Below are 22,274 nucleotides of genomic sequence, written 5' to 3'. Positions count from 1 at the left end.
AGGAGGCTGTTTGTGACTGTATACACTGCTGCCTTTAAAAACCCTGGAATCCTATTAACTCAGCAGAAGGAGAGGCTTTATTTTATGTAGGTAATTAGCACTGTTTGCCACAATTCTGTAGTGCTAGATGAAGAACTATGGTCTTTACACAGTTGGCCCTGTTTCTTCACGTTCCCTTCTCTGAACATTCCGAGCAATGATAGGCTGAGTCATGTATTACAACAATTGTGTGCTGCCTTGTACAATGCACTCATTTTAAAATATGTATTTAGACTCATCATCCCATAAGATCTCAAAAATGAGTGTCAGATTTCATAATACTTCTGCATCATATAAATATGATATTTGACTTACTAATGAATTTACTCATGAATTTCATCTCAGTCCTGTTCTCTAGAAAAATAAATAGCTTATCACTGTTGCTCTAAAAGATATTTCATTTTTTGACTACTCCCTAAGCAATCTAGCTATTTTCTAAATTGCTTTAAGAGTCTTACTGGCTCTCTGCTATAGTTCCTAAGCTTATAGCTTTCCTAACATTACAACAATAAAACCAAACAAATGAGAAAAAACACCATCCTGTGTTATATCAAAGGTCTTAAGGAGTGAGGTATATTTTAAAATAACTGGAAACTTAGCACTGAAGTAACTGTGGTACAAATCAATTATGACAACTATTTTGCATCTGTTTTCATCTTCATTTTCTCTCTCAAACATGTCTTCCAATTAAGAGAAATGAAACAATAAATAGAGAGTCTTCAACAAACAGTGCAACTTTCTCAATAAATAAGTGCTCTCCTTACTATAATGGCTCTCTAAAAAATCTTTATGTTTATCTTTTCTTAGACATAAGTGTGGAAAAGACCACTGGTCTAAAATAGAACCTCCATGGCCCAACAAAATGGTTATTTCTTAATTTATGAACATATTGTATTTTTCTAGGAATATGTTATACATGTTATGAAATATGTACTATTTAAAAAAGGCTAATGCAATTGAATAATGCTTCCTTGTATTTGAAAATCTTGATACAGCAATTTGACTCTAGATGTAGTTTAACACTTATTTTTATTTTTTTAATTTGAGAGGCAGAGAGAAAGAGAGAGAGAGAGAGACAGAACATGCATACAAGCAGAGGAGAGGAGCAGAGGGAGAGGGAACAAATCTTAAGCAGGCTCCACGCTCAGCACAGAGCCTGACATGGGGCTCGATCTCACGACCGTGAGATCATGACCTGAGCCAAAATCAAAAGTCGGATGTTCAACCGACTAAGCCACCCAGGTACCCCAACATTTGGTTTCAATGGCTGTCAGAGCTGAAAAAGATACCTCAAAATAATATGTAGGTGAAATCTGAAACACAGCATAGTTAACTCTACTTATTAAATCATGAGGCTCATTTTCCAATTTCCAGAGTTTAGTGAAATTTTGAAAACACTGAATTGAGTATTGTATGACACTAAAAATCTGTGAAAAAGTTGTAGTATTTTTACTGTTATGTTTGGTGTTTTCAGGAGATGAGAGAAGAAATAGGAGGCAAGATGACGTAGAGCCCTATAGGCCACTGCAATGACTCTGGTTTTCCTCTGAGTGACATGGACTCATTTCAAGATTTTATACAGAGGAGTGATATAATCTGACTGAAGTTTCAAAAAGGACTTTTCAATGCAAGTGTAGAAGTAAAGATACCAGTCAGGGCGCCTGGGTGGCTCAGTCGGTTGAGTGTCTGACTTTGGCTCAGGTCATGATCTCAGAGTTTGTGAGTTCTAGCCCCACGTCAGGCTCTGTGCTGACAGCTCAGAGCCTGGAGCCTGCTTCAGATTCTGTGTCTCCCTCTCTCTCTGTTCCTTCCCTATTCACACTCTGCCTCTCTCTCAAAAAATAAACAAAGATTTAAAAAAAATTAAAAAAAAAAAAAAGAAGTAAAGATACCAGTTAGGAGGTTTGTGTAGAAGTCCAGGCAAGAGCTGACAGTGGCTTGGGCAGTGGTGAAAGCAATCGAAGTGGTCAGAATCTGGATATATATTTTTTTAATTTTTTTTTAATGTTTATTTTTTCTTGAGAGAGAGAGAGAGAGCGAGCAGGGGAGGGGCAGAGAGAGAGGGAGACAGAATCCCAAGCAGGCTCCGTGCCGTCAGCACAGAGCCTGATATGGGGCTTGAACCCATGAACCATGAGATCATGACCTGAGTCGAAACCAAGAGTTGGATGCTTAACCAACTGAGCCACCCAGGCGCCCCAGAATCTGGATATATTTTTAAAGATAGATACCCCTATATATTAGATATAGGGAGAGAGAAGTAATTCTTAAAGTTTTAGCTTACACATCGTTATGTTGAGAAGGATTCTCTGATCCACTAGGACTTCATTAGGTCATCTTTCCAGGTGCTTCGATAGCACCCTGTGCCACTTCTGTCTCAGCACTTTCACATGGGTGGCAATTTCTGGTTTTCCCCAGACTACAGTTTTTCTAAGACTATAATCCTTGGAAGTGTAGACATCATGTCTATCTTACTTATAATATATACTTAGTATATAAATATTAAATCAGCAATTGTTAATGAGTGAATAGAATATGTAAAATCTATACAGTAGAAATCAATAATACTCTGTTGGCAATAAAAATGTTGGGAAATTTTTTATTGGTATAATATTGTACAAAATCTTATTTTTCAACAGTGCTACATCACCAATTCTATCAAACAGTTCATAATCACTTATATTTTATTATGAACTATTGTAGTTAACAGCCAAATTATGGGAAGAGTCCAAATGTCCATCAACTGATGAACGGATTAAGAAGATGTAGTATACAATGGAATACTACTTGGTGATAAAAAAAAAAAGAATGAAATTTTGTCATTTGCAACAATGTGGATGGAACTGGAGGGTATTATGCTAAATGAAATATATCAGTCAGAAAAAGATATCATATGTTTTCACTCATATATGGAATTTGAGAAAGTTAACAGAAGACCATAGGGGAAGGGAGGGAAAAATAAGTTACAAACAGAGAGGGAGGCAAACCATAAGAGACTCTTAAATACAGAGAACAAACTGAGGGCTGATGGAAATGGGGCGGGGGGGTTGGGGAGGCGGGAAAATGGGAGATGGGCACTGAGGAAGGCACTTGTTGGGATGAGCACTGGGTGTTGTATGTAAGGGATGAATCATGGGAATCTACTCCCGAAGCCAAGACTACACTGTATACACTGTATGTTAGCTAAAATGACAATAAATTATTAAAAACAAACAAACAAAAATTCCTGTAGTTAAATCATAGTATATTCTTTAGCAGATGGTAGTAGCTCTTGAAAGACTTTATCAAGGGCATCTAATATTTTTCACAGCCTAACGTATGAGAAAGTCTTAAGAACCTACAGCATATATGAGAATTGCTGATTTTATTTCATGTGTCATCCTTGCACAGGGACCATGCTAATCTTCTCTGTTTTGTTCCAGTTTTAGTGTATGTGCCGCTGACGTGAGCACTGACTGCTTTAATTTTAAATGTGAAATTGGCCAGACCGTACACTATTAGACACTAATAGGTTGAGTGTAGAAATAAAACAATTACAGCTTCAGGGATGGAAGTTGGGAACATTCCTGTGCTGACTGTTGATAAGGCAGTTCAAATCTCTATGGAATAGATCTACTGACAATCCTTTGTTAAGTTTTTCTTAGTTTTGTACAGTATATACATTTTCTGAGAAAAAGTTATTGAAACAGAGCTTTAAAAGCCCAAAGCAAATGGGTAGCACAGCTTTTCATGATTCAAAACCTGGTAATGGTATTAATTTCACTCTTCACATATCCTCTGTGCTTGCTATGTATCTGCTTAGAAGGGAATTAAAAGTATACTTAGCCAATGGTATCTATCTCTAAGTTTCTCAGGGTGATTTTACCATGGTGAGTTTACTACATTGAAGGACTGGTTTTTAGCTGTGTAGGTAAAGACCTCAGATTTCCACAATACTAACTAAGCACAAATCTTTCTCTCAAAAGAGTCACAGTAAGTCAAGTTCACCAGACTGTATAAAAACTTCCCTGTGTTGTAAACAAGTCATAATCATAAAGCTGCCTAATAAGCAGAGGATCTAAACAAATGGAGTTATGTCACATAAATGTTTAATGTCATTTCTTCATTCATGAAACAGAATTTTCTTTTCTTTTTATTTTAAAATTCTAATTTATTTATTTTGAAAGCAAAATAGCGAGAGCAAGAGAATCCCAAGCAGCTTCTGCACTGTCAGTACAGATCCCAACGTGGGGCTCAAACTCACAAACCATGAGATCATGACCTGAGCTGAAGTTGGACGCTTAACTGACTGAGCCACCCAGGTGCCTCAAAACAAAATCTTCTTGAACATCTGCTATGTGCCAGGCTTACTCTGAGATACTGATAATACAGTGGTGAACAAAATAGACAAGATACTTTAATGAGGGAGATAGACAATTAATACAGATTTTTGTCTGTTTTTTTTTTAATTGATGCATCTCTAGTACTTACAGTACTTCCTAGTAGATATTAGGTGGCTGATGCTATTTGATGATTGAATGAAAAATGCAATATAAACTATTAAAATAGTTTCAGATAATGTTATATACTAAGAAGAAAATAAAATGGAATCATGATACGATAAAGTAATGTTAGTAGAAGAGAGAGTAGCTTGCCGAGATTGGTTTATTTGGTAGATTAGATTACTGTTTGGCAACCATTAACCCATTCTTTTTCTCCACCTCCATGGGAGGATTAGTTTTCCACTCCACTGATGTTGCACTGATTTGACTGTGCAACATGGTTGGCCTAGTACTGGGTGAAATGTACTTTTCTCCCTTTTGACCTTGGGCTTGGCCCTATGACTTGCTTTGGCCTACAAGATGTCAGAGGTGACACAGTCAAAAACTTGTTCACATTCTTGGGTTTCCCCTCTTGCACTTCTGCCATCGATGTAAGAAGAACATGCCTTGGATAGCCCATAATAGATACCCTCTGACTTTTAGAAACTCTGCTCAAGTGGTTTAATTTCTTTCACTAAATTCAAAAACTTTGATTCTTGAAAGTCTATGTCATTTTCATTAATCTGTTGACTACTAATGTCAGAGTCTTAAACATGAAAGAAATATGAGTGAACAAGTTGCATTTTGGTGGGAGAGTTGAAAGGAAGGGACTTTTACTAACTATTAAAGTACACAATAAAGAAAGGTAGATGTAAAACTTCTTTTTTTATTAACAGGATTTTTTAGTAATTTAACCACTAAAATCAACTAAGAGCAGAAGGAGAGCATGTTTGTTTAGTCCAGTGGCTAAGCTCCACCCCAGACAAGATATTTTCATTTTCAACACATGATACATAAGAAGAGGAAAATGTGAACCACAGGAATGGAATAAATATTGAGGACAAAAGCAAAGTGTTGAATATATTATAGTCACACTAAATCTTAAATGAATAAGCACTCTAAACTATAAAGGAAAAACTAAGCAACAAAGTTATTTTATATGCCAAATGTCCCCACAGATGAATAAAAAGCAGACATTAAAATTCTTGTAAAATGGCAAAGAAACTATGATTAATATGTTCCTGGTACAAGGTAATGATCACATTATGCATGTGAAAAATATGAAAATTTGAAAAATCTTGGTGTCAAGACTAGTGGGATCATTTAATGAATCGATCCCAACATACACTGAATGTTGGATATAGGATTTATCCTAAAATATTTTACTTCAACTCCAACGTTCAGAAAATTATCTAGGCTGGAAAACATTATCTGGAAAAGCCTCAAATGGATTGGAGGGATCTAATGTTGAAACTTACTAGTATAATAATGTTCTGACTGGCAGCCAGGGTTTGGGCAGCCATAATCTTCTATAGCCCACAATCTCAAACAAAGACAGAAGTAAAAAGGATCCGTGAAAATAGACAGAACAAAACCTATATATTTATTACACAGTTAGGGACTAAAGATTCTCCTTTTTCAGACTTAGAACATATGTGACTTAAATACAACAAAGAGTACTTTGCTATTTAGTTTCTTATTTTCTTTAGTTTCTTCAGAGTTGAAAAACATAGCAGAGGTCATGGATAACAGGCTTGACAGCAAGAAAATGGAGAGGATTTAGAAGAAATAGATCCACTGATAAGAGCGTGAAGTAAATACAGAGAACAAAGATGTTTCCAAGGACACAAGAGACAACTAAAATTTAATCTAGGTGAATTACAAGTTAATCAAGTTCTTTCTACTTCAGGAATCTTTGTGGCCATCACTCTATGAAAACAAGTACTATAATTAATGTATAAAAGATGTCCCTAAATCACCAAAGGTAAAAATCGTTGGTTAACGCAAGAACAAATTTAATCACTAAAACTTAAAAAAAAAAAATCTATTTATATATATCTTCTAAAACTATCTATTTTTAGCACAAATACATGGAACAAAAACCTTATCTATCCAAATACTGCATATCCTCTGAATAGTGTCACATCACTTAGGCGTAACTGTAGAAACCTCAGATTATTTGAGAAAGTATGAACTTGTGGTGTCCAAGTGGCAAACTTTCTACAAGATGTCTGATGAACCTGGCGACTGCTAAAGTCCTGATTTAGTAAGAATGAAACCCATGTAGTTTGACTTCAAAGGATCAGATTTAGAATTAGCCATGAGACTAAAAAGCTGGAAAAATATTTCTACAGTAACCATAGCAACTTGGAAAAAATTCCCAAAATATGTAGTGGCCATTTATAATGTTCTGTGATTTTTGATACCCTTCCTGTGTTTGATGAATTTCTAGCCTTATGAGGTATGACTTCCCTAGGTAAAACTCAGAAAACTTAGTTATCTAACCTGCTCTAATCCCAAGGCTCTGTTAATCAGAGTTGACTGTAATAGACTTTGATTCAGAAAGAACAAGAGGAAGGAAGCTCTGTAGATCAACCATTTTGCTCGTATGGATGAGACACATTCAACTGTTGGATATTGCAATGGTTGCATTAAGCAATGGGTTCTTTTGGTGCTTGATGGGAATGTTGCAGCAAAGAAGGACTTATCTTTGAACAAGTTTTGTGGTGTAGTTTTGGTATTGTTTCCGGAAGCTTAACCATCATCCTGGTTCTCCGGCTTTCAACAATTTGGTCAACTATTCAATTTCCTTTTAATAAGCTTTTTTACTGTTTAAGTAGCCAGAAAAACCCTGATTGACACTAAATGGCTACTAAGCAGCGGCTGAAGGCAATGTAACCTCAGGACTATCAGAAAGATCTATGGTTAGTTCTGGCTCTCTAAGGGCTGATGGCTCTAAAATTCCAGCCAGTTTTCTGAAAGAGAAAAAAAAATTAAAAAGCAACATTTGGCGGCCTGCATAGTAGCAAAGTAAAAAATTACTACGTACAGTCACTTGAAATGAAGTGATCAATGACGGCAAGACTTCGGAAGATCCAGAGACTACTAATATGGAACAACAATATAAAGAGTGCGAAGAAGACAAAATTACTTGCTTTTATTTCCATAGCACAGCTTTTTTTTTTTTCTGAAATTTATTGACAAATTGGTTTCCATACAACACCCAGTGCTCATCCCAAAAGGTGCCCTCCTCAATACCCATCCCCCACCCTCTCCTCCCTCCCACCCCCCATCAACCCTCAGTTTGTTCTCAGTTTTTAACAGTCTCTTAAGCTTTGGCTCTCTCCCATTCTAACCTTTTTTTTTTTTTTTTTTCCTTCCCCTCCCCCATGGGTTCCTGTGAAGTTTCTCAGGATCCACATAAGAGTGAAACCATATGGTATCTGTCTTTCTCTGTATGGCTTATTTCACTTAGCATCACACTCTCCAGTTCCATCCACGTTGCTACAAAAGGCCATATTTCATTTTTTCTCATTGCCACATAATATTCCATTGTGTATATAAACCACAATTTTCCATAGCACAGCTTTAAAAAAGATAATGAAATGTTCACAATTCTAAATTCTCAGTTCAAGACAAAAATCTCAGCGAAGATCTATTCCTGAATGATCCCGGGGAAGGAAAAGCCAGCACTGGTGGACAACACTGTCCATTTTTTATAGTCCAGAAGTGCTCATGCTGCTTTCCATGGAGTTGAGTTGTAATCCGAATGCTTTGGCCCACACTGACCATTGGCTTTGGCTACTTGATCAAATGATCCATATAACAGATAGGCATCAAAAAATTCCAACTTAATAAAATTATAAGATTCCCAGGTTTAATGAAGAGATGCCTGTCCTGAGCCACTACAACAAAAATGTATAACATTTTTTCCAATTTCTAGTCCTGTCAATTATTTGCAGACTCAGAGCTTTCTGAGCAAAGAAGAGAATGCAAGTTCCTAAAGATACAGCTTGTAATGACATCAGAGGTGTAAACTGTAAACTGTGAGCTTGGCCTTTCTCATCAAGGTAACTGCACTGAAGAAAGGGAAATACCAGGTCTTTTGAGTACTGTTGTATAACAGCTCTGAACTAATCCTAAAAAACAAGGGACCTAGAATACCACTGTGGATTAGTGGTCACAAAGGATGATTGTAGGAATAAAATGATGACTGGAGTTTTACCCTGAATCTGCCTCACATTCAGCCCACTAGGACCTTAAACACACAGAGTATACAAATGGCACTGGAGAAGGATAGTAGATTACCAGAGGCTTCATCAGATAGTGATTTCATAAGCAGCTGCTATTGCAGATGTACATTCTTTACTCAAGCTCTCAGCACCAGGTATATGACTATTAATCTGCAAATGATTTTTTTTCCTCTTTCCCAACAGAGAGAGAACACCTGTAACAGCTGCTTTCATAGAGCAATAAACCATTCTATCTTAGGGTTATATAAATTATTTGGCTCTGAACTGCAATATATTTCACAAAGACCATTACTGTCTCGCCAAAACATAGGACAACTATATTGATGACATTATGTCTCCAGGACCTGGAAAGCTGGAGGTAATAAGTATTCAGGATTCTTTGTACAGATATGTTAAACACATCTGTAAGTCTAATATAAGTGTAGTAAGGTGGGAGACACATTATATGAATATATAAGAGCTACACCTCGGTGAAGTTTCGGAGGGCCCAGTGATCTTAAGCGTATCAGGATAACCTCTACAAAGTTGAAAGTAACTGTGCCTTGTGCCTCCTGCCACCAAGAAAGAGGCGCAGTGGCATGTGTCTTTTGAAAGTAATATATATCACATTGGGAATCTTGCTTTGACCTATTTATAAAGTGACCTGAATGTCCACAGCTATGAGTGGGCACAAGAGGAAAAAGGAGCCCTCCTAGTTAATCCGGGCTACAGAGTATCTACCTGGCCTTCATGATCTACTGATTCAATGTACTTAGAACTGCCAATATTTTATCCGAATGCTAGATGGAGCCTGTGGCAAGTTCTGATTGAGGAATCCCAACTGAGATCTCTAAAGTTTTGGAGCAACATCCATCAGGCAGGAAATGTGTCCCTTTGGAAAGGAGCGTTTAGCTTGCTATTAAGTTCTATTAGAGTCTGTATATTGGACTGTGGAAAAAATAAATGTGACCTGATCTGCCCCAAATGAACTTGGTTTAGCTGATTCACTGAACTATTAAATTAGGCATGCTCAGTAGCAAGCCATATTAAGTGATTGTGACATATATGGAATGAGACTTGAGAAAGTTCTTACAGCAGAGATCATATGATCAGATCACTCACACTCTCAGCTATACTTGCCTTGTGGTAGGTTGCTGCAACAGATTTCAGGCCATTCCCTTTGTGAACACATTTTGTTTTTATAAGGGATAGCTGAAGTATTTTGCTCTTACTTTACCTGATGTTACCTGATGTTTACCTGATATTGTTAAGTATGGAAGAAGGGTCTATTTTGAAGGTTAGGTTTAAGTATTAGCAAAGGGTATATATAAATTGATGTTGAATAGCCAAGCAATGTAGGATAGTGTATGTTTGTCATATTTTCTTGTTTTGGCATTTTGGAAAAACCCTTAACATATCAGGAGATATCCTATGCTTATAAGTTTAGTCACTGTGAGACAGAATGCACAGAGTATTTTCTTAGCTTGTTTTTGTACCCAGTATATAGGCAGACATGTGATCAAAGGTCTACCAACCCGGTTTACACCCATGAGATTTCAGTAAGAAATGAGCAATCTGATGAATGAAACTCCATATGGGACTTTTTTAACTGGTGAGGGTAGAGGCAGAGATTTAGCGAGAGGCTGTGAGATGCAGTCAGTGATACACAAGTGGTGTTAGGTGGGGATGTGAAAGCAATAAGTTTGGGGGGAGTTTGGTGGGGAAGCAGCAGCAATGAGATTTCCTCATGAGGCCAGTTCTATGTCATGGTTTTGGGGTTTGCTTTTGGAAGCTGAATTTCAAAGCCCATTTTCCCATCCCAATAACCTCTTAATAAATAAACTCCTTTTTCTGCTTAAGCAGTCAGAGTCAACTTCTATTGCTTAAAATTAGGAATTCAATCTGAATTTTAAAAATAAACAGTTTTCAAGTAGACCAACAACTTGTCAGATATTTATAGGATCTTAATCAGGGTAACTGCAAATTTTCTGTTAAAGGGATGCAATGATAAAAATTAGTTCTTAGGGGGTAAACTCATGTGAATGCTGCACCTTTATGTATAAAACTAAGGATTATGGAATCTCATGCATGGAATCTCAACTGAACCAATCAATGATGAGGAGAATTGATGAAAAATGACTAGAAAAAGAATACAGAATAATATCTTTAAAAGGAGATAAAATAAGAGATGTACATTGCTGCATCAATCCCAGAGAAAGAAGTACAATTATGTCTTGTCTATCCATTTAGTATTCTTTATTCTAAAAAATAAGAAAAACTGTCTGACAATCTAGTCAAAGACTAAGGCAGACATGTGATTCACCCATAATCTAATGGATTTCATTCAGAAATAATGTGATGATAATAAATGATATATCTGCTTCCTCTCTGTTACAGACTAGAGTTCACATGTATTAAATAATTGGCCTTCCTTTAAAGAGGGAGCACAAAGCTTCCAGAGCAAGACAGGAGCACAGAGAGGTCATGTCAGTGCATATGAATCAGCAACGAACAGAATGTCAAGGAGGTTTTCTCTGTTTTCATATGAGAAGAAAAATACCGCATCTCTTAGAAAATGATTTTTTCATGCTGTTTCCAAGGCACTATTAGTTACAAACCAAATTGTTATTTTTGCTATTTTTTCAAAGGAAAGAACTGATGGCTGAGGAGATACATATGATGGAAAACAACTATATAATAAATCAAGTAGTTGAAATGTAAAAACTACTAGTGTCTTTTGGTAATAATACCATCTCCTTTCTACTGAAAGTAAATTTTGACAAGGAAATAATAGTCATTTCAAGAATTTCAGTTAAAAAGTAGCACATGAAAAATAACTCATCTCTTAATTATTTATACATTTAAAAAATAAGTCAAAGAATGGGAAACAACAGATATTCATAAATATGCAAGTAATATAAAGAACATTAACTTATTATAGAGTAAGTCTACAATCCCACAGATATAATTTCTATAGCCAATTGTTCAAAGTACACAAGAGAAAGTTATATTATTTGTAAATGTTTTACGAGAAACTCTTGCAGATATTAGTGCAAAGCCTGAATTGTTACTGTTTGAACACTGCATCTTTCTAGCAAGATTAAATTAAGAATCAAGAGCCATTGAGAAGTGTCAGACAAGTAAATACTAGGATTATACTACTTAGTTCTGTGCTAAAATAATATAAAATCAAGTTTTTGTAAAAAAAAATATTATCCATGCCAACTAACTTCAAAATTTAACAAAATTGGTTTTCAAACAGATTATGTTGGGATCATGATTCAGTTTTCTTAATTCGCTACATAAAAACTTGTTTGCAATAATGACTTGTATATTTGGATCTATTTTAAAGGACTGAAATAATCTGACATGTTAGTTTTCTTTTTAATTCCTACAGGAGTATAATTTTAAGGGAGTTTGGCATTAGCCTGTATGTGAGTAGAAATGTGTACTAACTCCTTGAATATACCCATAAAGACTTTTATGAGAACTAAAGACAGAGATAATACCACCTGGAATAATAGAGCTAGAATGGTTTTAAAAAAGACAAAGCAAAGTTATTGTTACCTTATCACTGCTATCACATAAGCTGGTGGTGGTTTTAACGTCACAGCTTAATTTATGTTGTACGTTTCATAAAACTTCATTTTAAGACTTTGTCAATCTTTCACTACTACCTAACACGGTCACGCCAACTAGAAAAATACCAGTCCTCTTTGCTATATAAATCAAATCTCAAAACCCTGCAGAAATAATATTTAAGCTATCTAAATGAATAGTCTTTGCTAGGGTCCTCAGAAGTTCCCAGTAGGTGAAAAAGCTACTTAAAAATAACTTATAAATTGTATGCAATACATAACTGCAAGCAATTTCCCAAGTGAACTCTGTATGACTGTACACTATCCTTGTTTTTCTACTTTTCTTCCTCATTTGTCTGGATGGAGCTAATTTATTTAATTTATCCAAATAGAGCCTGGAAAAGTAGAAAGGGGATTAAAAGCCTGCTAGTGGAGAAACTGACAATCCTAGACTACTGTACGAAAAGTAATGCAGAAAGCAAATTATCTAATCAGACTTAAGGAGCTACTGGGGCATCTCCCTATATGGTTTGCAGTCAGACAGAACCAAGTTAAAATTTTGACTCTCTTACTGATCTTGCACCATGATCAAATATCACTGACTTTCAATTTTCCTCGTCTGCAAAAAGCAGATATTATTTCAGAGTTGTTTTGAGGATTATGTGAAACAGTGTAAATAAAGCAGCTGCCATAATATTTTGGACAAACTTGGCACTCAATAAATGGTTTTTGTTTTGTATTGTTTTCTGATACAGAACACTTCACTTCAACAACTTCAATTCCACTTAAGCCGAACATTTCTAGGTGTTCTTTTAACAGTCATATCATAATAAGATAATTCTTTATTGCTATTCTTTATTGCTGTATCTTGCTCACATAGGTAGATTGCTGGTAAACAGCTCAGGCTCCAGAGCCAGACTATCACTTTCTAGTTTTATGATTTGGTGGCTGGTAATATTCTTAACAATGAACACACACACACACACACACACACACTCCTTAGACTAGTGCCTGGAATATGGTAAATGGTACATAAGTATTCGCTTTCATCATCACTGTTATCATCATTTCAATTTTGAGGCCTTTGATAGCTACTGCTTCCTCTAGGTCTGACCTCTGGTTTTTCCTTCTTGACCAGTTGCTCACCATTTATATTATGAGATATCCAGACGTTCTGAGTAAAAGCTTCACTGGGTTGGGTCCATCTCAAATGCTATACCATGCTAGGCCTTCCATGATAGTATATCCATCAGGTGTGTCAATTCCTAACTGACACAAGCTATGACTCGAAGTTGACATTTTGTTGATTTGTCTTTGTTTTGAATCAATTCTTATCACCATCTAAATTTTAATAACTTTGGTATAGCGTACTGGTGGAGAAAAGTCATTTGAGTATTTAAAAAAGAGTTAAAACATTTCATTGAAGAATAAAGCCAACTGTCATTGTGATAATTTGAGAAGTGACTGGATAATTATTTAAATGAATAGTTTAAGTTGCTACACAAAAAGAGAGATAAGCATTTTTAGATTCTAAATGACCTCAACAGAAGTATTTACTTACTGTACTTTGATTTAGAAGTTTTTTTCTTTAAACAAAATACTATCCCCCAAACAGGTACATTAATTGGTATACCTATTAGTTCTTATGTGTACTTAATTAAATTGTTATTTTAATTCCAAGTTGGAACATATGTTGTTATTTCCTGAAACAGATATAGTAATTGGCTTTAATGCAGCATGAAGTTGTATCTATCTTTTCAATTACTCCACTGTTGAAATGGAAATGATCAACAGTGATCTCCCTCACCAGAGACCATGACTATTCACATGTCAGCAAATTTTTTTAAGGTTATTCTTATGCAACTGAGTATAGCAAAATAAGAAAGAGGGTCAAGAAGACTGTTAAAATATAAAGTGAAGGATGGCAATAAATTTTATTTTAAGGTATACTGTATGAAATAAATTTTCAAAGAATGCAAGATGGAAAAAAATGAATAATTTTTTAGACCACACCTCTATAAACTACATAAACTTTTGAAACCTATTCACCTCACTGGTTTCACTAACCCTCCTCTGAATTAAGTTTTCTGTTCTTTATATCTAGAGAGGATAAATTTATGAGCTAGTGAAATATCAGGTGGCAAAATGATTTGCACTGGCTATTTCTAAATCTATCTACCTTTCTATTTATTTGTTATTGTGCCATTTGAAATGGGTGAAATTTTATAAATTTGGAAGGTAAATTTTTTATGCATGACCTTAAAATACAGGTTGTGTGCAGAAGCTTTAATTCCCTTTGGCATTAAAAAATGAGGTACGACTGAAAGGGCAGCAAGTACATGTGAGGGTACATTCAATTTACTAGGCCTTGATCAGACAGAAGCATTTTCTGACATGATACCCAAATGTACAGTTAGAAGGGCAGATGCTTCTTGCATAGGTGATGATACAGCCTACCCCAGGATGAGTAGGAGCAAGTTAATTAGGCTAATTAATTAGAATGAAAATGAAGAATGAAGCCAACTGTCATTGTAATAATTTGACAGATCATTGAAAATGAGGCAGAAGACCAGGGGATGTTCAAAAGTGTCCTTTTCCACATTAATGCATAAATAATGTATAAAATCACTAGTATGATGCAACTGATTTATACCAAGAATTAAAAGCCTCTCGAAAGATTTACCAGTTGTCAAGGAAAATGTTACACACAATGTTGATAGATTTTAGAGGTGTAAGAGACATTACAGATCAGACAGTGGAACTTCCATATTGTTAAGAGAAGAAAAGTCAAGCACCACAAGGCGTTAAATAACTGTCTTGAAATCATGTTTAAGTCAAGTAACTGTAGAACTGATTGGAGAGTTCATTTCGGCCAAATACTAACTCTTAATAAATAGTCTGAGACACAAACACTAAAGAATACATAGCAAAACTAGATTAAAAGAGTCCTTTTAAAATTAAGAAATTCTGACAATGACTTGACCACAAAAACTTTGAAGTAAGATAATTGCTCCTTAGTCTTCTCTAAAGATCTAAATTAAAAGGATCCTCTAAAGTGAAGATTATTTTCCTGGAGGTGACTTAGAAAACACAGGCCATAATTCTGGTTAAGAGGAAAAAAAAATAATCTTTTATTACATTTGGACAAGATTTTATTTTTTAGGAATCACTGCTTGGCTGTGAGTAGTTGTTGCTTGCTGAATGTTATTCACACTTCCTCCCTCATAGCAAGCTCATGTGTAACAGTCTTAACTTGTGGGATGGGTTGGAACACTCCATTTTATTCCAAGGGCCATAGGTCATTATAAACCACAAATTCTTCCTCCCTAGGGAAGAGTCAAGGGATGTGGTCTTTCCTATCTCATTTTTCTACAATCTCCTTTAGTCTAAAATAAAGTTTCTGGCACTAAACCCAAGATTTGATATAATACCTTACCTGGCAATTAATATCGAGAGAGAAGTCTTTTCCAGAATGGCACCTATGGAATTTCTATTGTCTAGTTACAATGAGGCACAATGAAAGAATAAATATTTTAAAGGCCTGACAGGAAGAAATTTTCCCCACAAGATGATTTTGATGGTCTAGAATGGACATTGATGAACTTTTCTCTATAAAGGGCCAGATGGTAAATATTTTATGTTATATGGTCCCGATAGTCTCTCAAACCACTCTGCTGTTGAAACACGAAATCAGCTAAAAACAATACATAAATGAATGGGTATGCTGTGTGTTTCAGTAAAACTTTATTTACAAAACAAACAGCAAACCAGACTTGAACCTTGAGCTTTAGTTTTCAATCTCTAATATAGAATTTATAATGATTCAAGAGAGTTTAAACCAAAATTTAAATTTTAATGAAATACATTCCAATGCAAAGCACTACACTTGAAGGTACCCTGCTGAAATCTTTGCAGATGATCCTATTTATCTTTTCTTTGCGGCTGTAAAAATTATAGAGAAGACTTATAAGATTATTTGAAAATTAGATAATTTTCATCAACTGATAGAAAACGTACAAGAGCTGAAGCTGCAAAACACTAGCTTTTCAATTGCATGCTGACTGCAAATTCAATATAATCATTATTTCTTCTGAGCTTAACAAGGTAGACTTTACAGAGGATTAAAAAAAACCCTATTACTTCGAATACTTAAAAGGAAGGCATTTTTATCACTGGGACAGATCCATTATCAATTTGAATTATTTTTCTGATTGATCACTTAAAAAGCTCTCCTTGTTTGGATATTTTGATTCCATACTAATTTTTGGTTATTATTATGACTTGGACTAACAGTATAAGTACCATGTAGCCAACTTAGCAAATAATTTAGGATGCAATTTCAGTGTAAATTATTATTATTATGATTATTTACTTCTGAGAGAGAGGGAGAGAGACAGAGAGACAGAGTGTTAGCAGGCAAGGAGCAGAGAGAGGGAGACACAGAATGCAAAGTAGGCTCCAGGCTCAGAGCTGTCAGCACAGAGCCTGGCTGGAACTCACAAACTGCGAGATCATGAGATGAGCCGATGTCGGACGCTTAACCGACTGAGCCACCCAGGTGCCCCAATTTCAGTGAAAATTATAATTCACTTAATTAGTACATGTATAGGTAGCCCCTTTGTCCTGTCAAAGATGCTCAGATCAGACGAATAGTATTTACAAAATTTGGTGACACCTCCATTGATTTGAAACAAGAAAGACTAGTAAGTGGTGTTTATAAGACATTTTCTCAGTATAATTCTAATTCTTGTACAATTTTAATTCTAATCCCTAGTATAACTGTAATACTTAAAAGGATTGGATAATTGATTAAAAACTTGTTGACTGCAGATATATGGAAAAAGCAATGTTACCCTCTATGGTGATAATGTGATTCTACTGAATCTTATACTGTGTAGGACAAGTTATAAGTTATTTGAAAAGTTAAGCATTTGGATTTTTCTGTGTTTCTTTGTCTCTTAAAAGCAAAAAACTGAAAGGAAAGATGTAAGGAAAAGAGTCTTCATTTTAGCCGTTTAGCGAATCTGGTAAGGGTAAGATGATGTCAAAGGAAAAATTGTTTAGGACAAAAGACATATAAAGACAGGAACTAACAAAACATTAGACTTCTTCCTTCAAAGATTTCTGAAAACTTCAAAACGGGAAGATTACTTCACAGACTGGAATGTAAGCCCAGTTGGAACCAAAGTCTATAGGGCTTTTGAGGTGTCTAATGCTAAAAATCTCAAGTTGACTCTCTAGTTAAAAAAAGCTGGAGAGGAGAAAGGAAAATTTTCGTTCTGGAAAAGTGTTCTTCTCTGATGCAAATAGAAATCCATCTTACAAAGGAAGAAGTAGAGATGAGTTGCCCTAATTTGCTCTTTTGGAAAGAGACTAGAAGATTATGAATTTGCTAAAAAACTTTTGTTTCTTCTAACTATGACTTTGTAAGCTATGAGATATCTTATTTTTTGTGAAAAATTTCCAAGCCCAAAGATATTCATACAAATTAACTTGAAACACTGAAATACAGTTTTGGAAAGAAGAAGAGTATAGAGAATCTAAATTCTTAAAAAAGTTATATAAAAAAGAGGTCTAGTAAATAGTTGGTCCTCCATTTCAGATATTTTATCCATTTTCCTTTTTTATAGCTTTTCTGTTTGAAGAGATGGAAACATTCAAATGTTAAAAGTATTCCACAATGTGTTATAAAAAAAAAAACTCCCAAATCTCCAAGTGGAAGTAATAAACTTCCTACTAGCACACTGAATAAATCAGTCCTACTCTTCTGTGATTCTAGTAACAAGAGTAAAATAAACTTTCAGAATCACACTGTAAACTTCAGAAGAAATTTTCTAAAACTTTCTAAAATGCACATTTTTAATTAACAAAAAATAATGCTACTAAGAGTTTGTTCTTCTCCTTAATGCAGTGAAAATGATAAAAATCATAGCACACATTATTGAATTTTTACGTTAGCTGTTCTATTTTATTATACGTAGTAGCTCATAGCAATTCTGTAAGGTAAGGTGTATTCTCCTTACCATATACAGGAACAAGCATAAAGAAGTAGAACTTTGGTGCAAACAGAGTCAAATGTTTTCATGATTTTGTTGCTGTTATTTAATGAATGTCTCTACATGTGAGAACTGGTTTACCCAATACAAACGAATAGTAATCCTTTAATACGATTCGTAAGAACATACAGATTAAAGTGGCAGAGTTCATTGTCAGTTGTCTTCAAGGGTTACTTTGCTTACCAGAGACCAGATAACTCCTATAAGGGCATTTCTTGCTCTCATTTTAAATATTTCTTATGGCAGCCACATGACTCCTTTTGATGAGAAAGTAGTATCATTTTGATTTTTTTAAGAAAAATGTCCCATTTTGATAAAAAAAATACTAAATAATACAAAAATACTAAAATAATGGTATAAATGGGTTTGCTTTGTTCTACAATCTCTTGTTCAGATTTAGAACTCAAGTAAGGATTGGTCATATATTATTAAGAAAACCTGATAAAAAAAAAAGGATGCACCCACAAGACATCTTGAATTTATCTGAAGTCTAGTTCTTTCACTACTGCAATTGCTGTACATATGTGGAAAGCATCTATAATTCCTTTGCTGCATGACTACTTTTAAACCAGACGATTTAAAATAAGCATTCTGGGGATACATATGGAAATAGCAGTTTTCTGAGAATATATCACTTCCTGAAAAGTCAATTGACTATTTTTGGCTCAGAGTTTTCTCTTCAGAAGGTTAAGCACCTCTTTATTGGTTTTATTGAATTTATTTGGGTGAAACTGCTTCTAAAGACACCTGGATAACATGTGTAAAAATTTAGTCCCATACAAAATGCTTCTATGAATGGATGATTTACCTAGAAAGCCTAATTAGCAATTTTTACTCTGCTAACAAATTCTCCTTTGTTGAAACATAATGGTAGCAATTGAGGGGAGAGAATTTTCTTTGTATCATACCTAATTTGACTTCAAATTAAGAGTGTGTGATTAACCCGGTGTCATGCACTTTTTACTGTACTTCTGGCCTTCCACTTTACTGCCAATTGAAACATAATCTTATATTTTCTATTTATTTTGCTATTTTGATCACCGATTAAATTTAGATATCATGTGTCAAGTTTCCTCATACACACACAGTTTTATGTTTTATTTATGTTTTTATTATATGTTATATTATATAACACACAGGATAAATGGTACATAATATTTATATTACACATTTATACCTGATATTATATAATCCTTACATGTTACTTCTATAATATATAACATGTTATACTAAACATATAAATAAAACATAAAACATTGCATATATAAGAAAATTTATTATGTAACTTATTATATACTATAATAGAATATGTTTATTACAGATATTATATTAAACATCTTAAGTGTATCTTATCTTGGTTATTACTTAAGAAGTCTAAAGATTTGTTGTAAAGACTACAAATTACGTTTGACTCATTATTTTCGGCCACTGCTCAAACCCATATATTAATGACCACAATGCACTGAAGTGACATTTATTTTGAAAAGCTTCAATATGTAATCTGAATTCTGAGAAGTATATTCTGAATTATGTTCCTGAAATGGAACTATGACAGAAGAGCCTTAACTTGCTAACTGTATTGAAGTCTACTAGAACCACAGTGGTGTTGACATAGAAGGCCTAAAGGGTGTATGTAAATTTCAACAAATAGTGTAAGAAATTAACAATATTATGGCAAAAAACTTAATCTAAAACTGTCTACTCTTCTTATGAGGTGGTTTAGTTGGAAATGCTATATATAGGTCACTTCTAGAAGTCTAGCAAGAAGTTATTCAGTGTTGCTTTTTTGTTGACAGATGGAATTTATGTTTAAAGATACAACTATCAGAATATACAATTACATCAGAAAAATAATCTTGGAGGTTCTTAAATTAGCTTGACAAAGGACATAAATATTTTTTAATGCCCTGCTATTGTATGAAAGCAATGTTTCAGTTTATGGAAGGACAAATGAAAACCCTTCAGGGGATACTTACTCTTTTCTGTTCTTTTACATACTCTATCAATTCATCTCTTGTTCTTTTCACTGCCTCTTCCACAGCCTTTTCACTTCGCTTCTGCTCTTCTATTATTGCTGCCTTAACAGTTTCCTGTTTGTGGGAGGAGGAGAAAAAGTCAGGGAGGTGTGCACTATGACATGTCTGTGTCCCTTTTATATAAACTAAAACTCCTCTTCAATGGGTTGACCTCATTCTGTTCAAAAGCTTATCTTTAAACAGGAATAAGAATTTACAAAGTCTTCTAGGATATTGCAGATTCTACAGAATTCATTTTTCTAAGCTGAGTGAAAGGGAAAAGAAATGGAATAAGCCATTTATTGCAGGGAGCGCCTGACAGACTCCAATGGCTTCCTCACCAACCTTTCATTTGATGTTTACATGATTGATTGCCTTCCTGTACTTTGCACTATCCACATAAGACTTCCAACTTGTGTTTATTCTTCCAAGAACACCCTAATGCTCTAGCTGTTTTATTCACGTTTAATTTTCCCATCATACAGTAATCAAGTGTGGTCTGGGTGAAGATTTACAGCTAGTTTGTTACTTCTGCCAGGTTAAGATGTTGAGAGCTGGACACCATGAATAAGAGGTAAAAATTCCACCCTGTGTGCTAATAGTTGAAATGAGAAATCTAGGGAGAAAAGTGGTACTTCCTTTTTTACTGAAATTATAATCAAGTACCTCAGAGATTTCAGAATTTCAGATAAGGAGAAAAAGGCTAAAGTTAAAGAAGTGTAACACTTCAAGAAGTATATTGTCTGCTAAAATAGCATTTGATGGATTGGACGAATGACACAAAACAGACTTTGTTAACTTCCACTTATCTATATAGGTAGCATCCTTCTTTTACAGGCAATCAGTTAAAAGATGCCTGGAACTTTGGTAGGGATATTTGCTTCATTTTGTTATTCTTGATGACTCTTCACTTTGTGGTGTATGCTTGTTTTTGTATAGTTTTTCCCCAAATAATTTTAGGAATGTGTAAATAACCCAGGAAATATGAAATATTATTAAGAATTTCCTATTGTGAATATGTTTACTGCAGAAAATTTTAAGATACAGAAAATTATTACCACAAAACAATACACACACATCTTCACACTTGGGTATAAAGAGGGTGGGGTGCAAACTGTATATACTATTTTCTAATTCTGGCATTTTACACTCCAAATATATTTTGAATATTTTAACCCATTATATATTCCTCCATACTATGATTTATATTCCATTACAGGGATGTATAAGAATTTATTTTATCAATCCTTATTCATGTGTATTTTGGTTGTTTTTAATAAAATAAAGCAGTGATGAACATTCATATATGTATTTTTGTGAAGCATATTAGATATCTCTAAGTCCAAGAAGTAGAATCATTCTGGTGAAAGGATATAATTTTTGAGCTCTCTTACAGCTTCTGACATTTTGTACACATTTTTTCCCCCAATAGCAGCCCAAGGAAATGGCTATTTTTTTACATCTTTGATTATATTTAGTCCCATTAGTTTTTTTTTTTTTTAATGAAAGTGCATTGTAGCAAACATGTCAGACATTTTAACTTTCTCATAATGTGACCCTAATGACAAGTGGGATCATAATCAAAACAGGAAGGGGGGCCGCTGAATGGAACAGGTCTGTCGACAACATTTTTCATCTGTGAGAAGTAGAAATAACAAAGTGTAGGGTCTTTGTAAGCTAAGTATAAATATTTCATTGCTAGGATAAAGACAGGAATGAATTTTGTGTTTGAATATGTTTACAGTTGTCTTAGAAACTTTAGTCCCATTTTTAAAAATCATTGTTTATTTGAGGGAGAATGACATCTAATTTATTCTGTACTTTTAAAAGATTATTATGTGATATTCAGCATTTTTCACAGAAATATAAGCAGTATACATATCATTTTATCATTTGCTTGATCATATCTTCTCTTCCCACTTCAATATTGATATACTCATAATTTTTTGTATTCATTATCCAAAATATAAAATTAAGTCACAAATCTGAAAATCCTTATAACGCTGGTGACTTTGAAAATGGTTACTATTTTATCTTCAGTCACTGAATACAT

General features: G+C 34.4%; 1 protein-coding gene and 1 non-coding gene across 23 annotated transcripts in view; both read right to left on the bottom strand.

Annotated features, from left to right (window-relative positions):
- The window catches only part of CCDC91 (coiled-coil domain containing 91), a 353,778-nt gene that overhangs the window by 36,905 nt on the left and 294,599 nt on the right, over positions 1 to 22,274 (bottom strand). For all 22 annotated transcript variants that reach the window (XM_047867305.1, XM_047867307.1, XM_047867304.1 and 19 more), the window contains one exon: positions 20,183 to 20,296. In XM_047867305.1, the coding sequence (XP_047723261.1) occupies positions 20,183 to 20,296 (114 nt within the window). The remainder of the gene's footprint in view (positions 1 to 20,182; positions 20,297 to 22,274) is intronic.
- LOC125171380 (U6 spliceosomal RNA) lies at positions 3,384 to 3,491 on the bottom strand. Its single transcript, XR_007154297.1, has one exon. It is a non-coding gene; the product is annotated as a U6 spliceosomal RNA (small nuclear RNA).

This window comes from Prionailurus viverrinus, chromosome B4 (assembly GCF_022837055.1).
Source record: "Prionailurus viverrinus isolate Anna chromosome B4, UM_Priviv_1.0, whole genome shotgun sequence".
NCBI classification, from domain to species: Eukaryota; Metazoa; Chordata; class Mammalia; order Carnivora; family Felidae; genus Prionailurus; species Prionailurus viverrinus.
Note: the sequence above shows the minus strand (reverse complement) of the source record. Positions and strands in the feature narration are given on the sequence as shown.